The sequence below is a fragment of the Fukomys damarensis genome, unplaced genomic scaffold, assembly GCF_012274545.1.
Source record: "Fukomys damarensis isolate Sample0158 unplaced genomic scaffold, DMR_v1.0_HiC HiC_scaffold_25, whole genome shotgun sequence".
In the NCBI taxonomy this organism is placed as follows: Eukaryota; Metazoa; Chordata; class Mammalia; order Rodentia; family Bathyergidae; genus Fukomys; species Fukomys damarensis.
The window spans coordinates 27,031,328-27,036,003 of NW_022900937.1; the positions used below are offsets into that span (position 1 = coordinate 27,031,328).

Sequence of the window (4,676 nt, forward strand, 5' to 3'; positions counted from 1 at the left end):
TTACTGTCCATTGAAAGGACCTGAAAAGAGTTACAATTGGCAGAATTTTGCTGTGCAAACTGGGAATGTGTGCACTCATGGCTCATTTTTTTTCTGCAAGGAGATAATCTAAAAGCAACTGAGAAAATAATCCTATTTTGGGATTTTGAATTTGAAAGTGATTTTACTGCGTATAGGAATTTGCGCAATGGAATCTGGAACAGTTTGCGGAGCCTGGATCAGAGCAGCTTTTCTTTCAATGTTTGTCATTGTCAGAGCAATGACAAATCTTTACCTACTGGATAATGAAATAGTTAGAAAACGTTAAGTGATACATTTAAGAGAGATTTCCTAAACAGGACCATAATTCTACAATAAGTAACACCAAGAATTAACAAACTGAGATCACATCAAATCAAAAACCATCTCCACACTGAATTAGCAGAGTGAAGAAACAACGGACACGATGAGGAATTTATTTCAAGCTTTTCCTCAGAGAGAGGAATGATACCTAGACTGTATGAAAAACTCAAAAAGATTAGATCGCCTAAACGAAAAGACCCAGTCAAGAAACAGGCAAGTAAAATGTACAGGTACGTCTCACAGGAAGACATAGAAGTGGCCAACGCATATAGAAAAAGATATTAAACATTCCTGGCCCTTAGAGAAATTCAAACTAAAACAATCTTAAGATTCTATCTTTGGCCTGACAGAACTGCCATCATCAAAAAAATCTACTAGAAACAAATTCTGCCGTGGCTGCAGGTAAAACAAGATGCTCTTACTTTGTTGCTGGGAATGTAAACTGGTACAACCACTGCGTAACTCAGGACAGAAATTCCTTAAACAGCTCACATTCGAAATTCCATAAGACCCAGATCTCTCTCTTCCAGGTATCTTCCCAAAATAGTTAAGCACATCATGCTACAGCAAAATGTGCACACCGGTATTTAAAGCAGCACTATGCATAAGAGCTAAATTCTGGAAGCAGCTTGTATGCCCATAAACAGAGGATGCGTGTGGTACTGAGAGTTAGTGCAATGTTACTCAGCTATGAAGCAGGATGGATGTGAGACATTGTAGGGAGATGGATACACATGGAAAATATAATACTGTGAAAAATGATAGGACACAAATATTTAAATACCATACAGTACTTCTTATTTGTGAAAGGCAAAATATAAACATAAAGCACAGTAAAGAATGGCTAGAAGGAGACAAGGCAATAGGTACAAATGGGAAGGAGTCCAAGAGAACATAGATGAAAAAATAGCGGACAGGAAAAAAAACTAGGATATGTACGTGCCATGTACATGAACCTGAAAAATGAATATAAATTTTATATGTCATAAACATGAGATAAGTTCAATAATATCAACATGAACTAAAATGTGGAAAGGAGATTTAGAGGAGGGAAGAGTCAAGTTAATGATGAATAGGATGGAGATTCCTTAAAGGATCAAGCTGCACTCTATACATACACCCAGTTCTGAAGTTGGTTGTAAACTGGCTGTACTGCAAACATGTACTCATAAGAAAAGTAAATTTTTTAAAAATCCAAAGTCTATAGAAGCCTACACTGAAGAAGTTCTTTAGCAAAGTTGGGGACAGGAAGAGAAAACCACAGACTCTAACAGCAAAGCAGACCCAGGATCCTGCACCTGGTCCAGGGCCCAACAAGACCTCAGTGTGTCCTGCCTGCCCCCTGTCTTCCTGCACGCCCCTGCAGTGAGGTTTGCATCTGGGCTCACACTGATTTCCCATCACTGTGTCTCTTGCACAGTAATACACAGCTGTGTCCTCAGATCTCAGGCTTCTCAATGATAGTGAGGCTTGGCTCTTGGAAGTGTCCCTGCCGATGCTCACTCGAGGTTGAAGGGCTGAGTTATAAACTGTACCTCCACCATTCCCTATCACACCGATCCACTCCAGTCCCTTCCCTGGAGCCTGACGGACCCAGTGCACACCATAACTAGTTAAAGAGAATCCAGAGACTGTGCAGGTGAGGGACAGGGTCTCTGAAGGCTTCACCAGGCCAGGTCCTGACTCCTTCAGCTGCACCTGGGACAGGACACCTGGGGACAAGAAGCATCACCATCAATCAAACAAACCACACACCCTGCTCCCATCTCGCTCTCCTGAAATTCAGAGACACTCACAGCAAGGAGCCGCCACCAGGCAGAGGAGCAGCACCAAGGACTCCATGCTGTATGAAGGCTCCTGTGAAGGGAGACTGGGGTTACTCAGCCAGGGCTGGCTTTTCATCCTGAGCCTGAGGTTGCTTTGCATGGAGGTGGCAGTGAGGGTATAAGAGGTGGACAGAGGGCAGAGCATTCTGGTCCTTCCAAGGACAGTGTTTTTCTTATGATGATCCATTGCACTGGGGAGAGGAACACCCCAAAGACACTTTTCTATATCTTCTGTGGTACTGATACTTCTACACACAGAGAAATTGAGTTGGAGCAAAGATTTTGTTCATTTTGAGCACAGTTTTCATTGGCAACTTTAACATGAAAGTGTTCATGTCCGGAAAGGATTCTGATATGCTGAGTGTATTTACTAAAGTGTGACTTTCCAGGCGAGAGTTTGTGCTGAGGCAGAGAATTGTGTATTTGCTGGGCTCTTGGTGGAGATAGAGAAAAATATTTAAGAATCTAACTATGCTTTCTCTCTTCTTGGTGCCATGCCTGCCCACGTCTCCATGACTGCCTTTTAAAAAAGTATTGCTTGAGGGTAGTTTTCATAGACAACTTCTAGACCTTATTCCCTGCATTCTCACAGTTAACTTATTTGGGGAATTTTCTTGGAGTTCATGGATCTCTGTCTCAGCCCATTCTTGGCTTTTTGTAATCAGAGATGTCTACTACTATCTGAAAATGTGGGATCTCTCATGGACTACAGACATTCTGACCTCTCCTCTTAGAACCCTGTCCCTGAAGACTCATGGCTTCATAATGACTCAAGTTTCTAAATGTGCAGCCTGAATAGAATGTTTGGAAAATCACCTCAGGAGCTCACATTACACCAGTCAAGATGGAGACAGGAGGAAGATGTAGGGACATACTCAAGGAGCAAGTGCATATGAGACTTTGTATCTGGCTTCATGCCCACCTGCCTCTCAGAGATGTTGTATGTGCTGGGATAAAGAGGGCCCTGCTCTGCACACACAGTGCAGCTCCTCCTGGCCCTGACCTTCAGATGGGCCCAGAGAACACCACAAATGGGACCACATTGTGTGTTGGAACATCCCAGTCTTTGTCTCAAAAACCAAGATAGAAGAAGGCCAATACTATCAATAATGTAAGTGAAATGTTCATCTATTTCTGAAAAAAACATTCAAGGAGGATTCCAAACTTGTCAACAAATTTTTACATCCTATGCTTTTTTTAAATGAGAGATCCAGATGTGTGTGGAGGTGAAAATCTATAATCCCAGAAGTTAAGACTGTGAGGCAGAAGGATTTCTATGAGTTCAAAGCCAGCCAGGGCTACATAGGCAATCCAAGGCCATGCTAAATCACATAGTGACACTCTGTCTCAAAAAATAACAAGAAAAACAAAAGCAAAGCAAGTGAGATCAGAGATCGTTAGATACTCTCGCAATGGAAAACATTCAAAATACTGGTCATGTGAAAACCTCATGTGAAAGACAGAAGAAAACCTGAGAAGCAACAGCTTAGCACACATAGGTAGCCAATCATAAATGAAATGATAAACGTGCTATGTTTTAAAAATAGAGCAAAAAACATTCGAAGTCCATGGGCAGAAGTTTTGTGAATTTCATATGATCTGTATGATTACAAAAACCTAACCTGATGGATCTTTTTCCTCATATGTATTCGAAATCTCCACACCAGAGCCCAGATGTGCAGGTGTATTCTTGTTGTAGCCCATGGTTTTGGCTGGCATTATCCTCTCAAGTTTAACTTTGAGGCTTCAGAGTGTTTATTTTATATCCCGGTCCTATTACCATGTCCTCCATGATGGTGACATTGTGTGTGTTCCCTTCACACCTCATGGCCAGTGCATGTGCTATGACATCTTGGCTCCATTTCTTGTTACTACATGCATGACATAGTGTAAAACACTGAAGAAAATGTAGGTTTCTTTAATTCAAAATCTCACGCTCTTTTATTTTTCGTATACATGCAATTAAAAAATAACTGTACTCTCTATTGAGGGACCATAAGATGTTGGTGAAATGACTGTGTCCAGGCTAAGATTTCACCGTTGTGTTGTACCAGATTGCAGGGCTGTGCTTAAAAGTTACAGGATGGGCTTTGTTAATGGAGTTTGTAGGTCAGCTTGTTGGTCATCTGTGAGGATCATATGTGTCCTTGTGGAGTTTTTAGGAATTGACCAACACTTGAGTGAATGAATTCTCAGAAGATCAGATTCTCCTCCATTGTGTGTGTGAGTTTCATTAACCAGGAGAGCCTGCACAGCCCAAACCACTAGTGTCACCAATCTGCAGGCATTCACCAGGGGACAGCCTGCAACTGTGCCTGCACCTTCCGCTACCTGGTCTCCACCTGCACACCACATGGCAGAGCTGCAACTTTCCAGCCTCCATGGTCCTGTCAGCCAGTTCCAGAGGAAATATCTCTTTCTGTGTGCTGTCATTATTTGTCTGGTTTATCTCTGCTGCTCTGGAGAACCACATCCAATGCAGCCCTCCAGACAAGCAGTGGACAATTA

The 4,676-nt window shown here is 42.2% G+C and overlaps 1 gene segment (V, D, J or C); it reads right to left on the bottom strand.

Moving 5' to 3' along the window:
- Positions 1-2,203, bottom strand: LOC104859264. The segment is given in 3 exon segments: positions 1-20; positions 1,731-2,054; positions 2,139-2,203. Coding segments are annotated over 3 exon segments (390 nt in total).
- Positions 2,204-4,676: the final 2,473 nt, after the last annotated feature.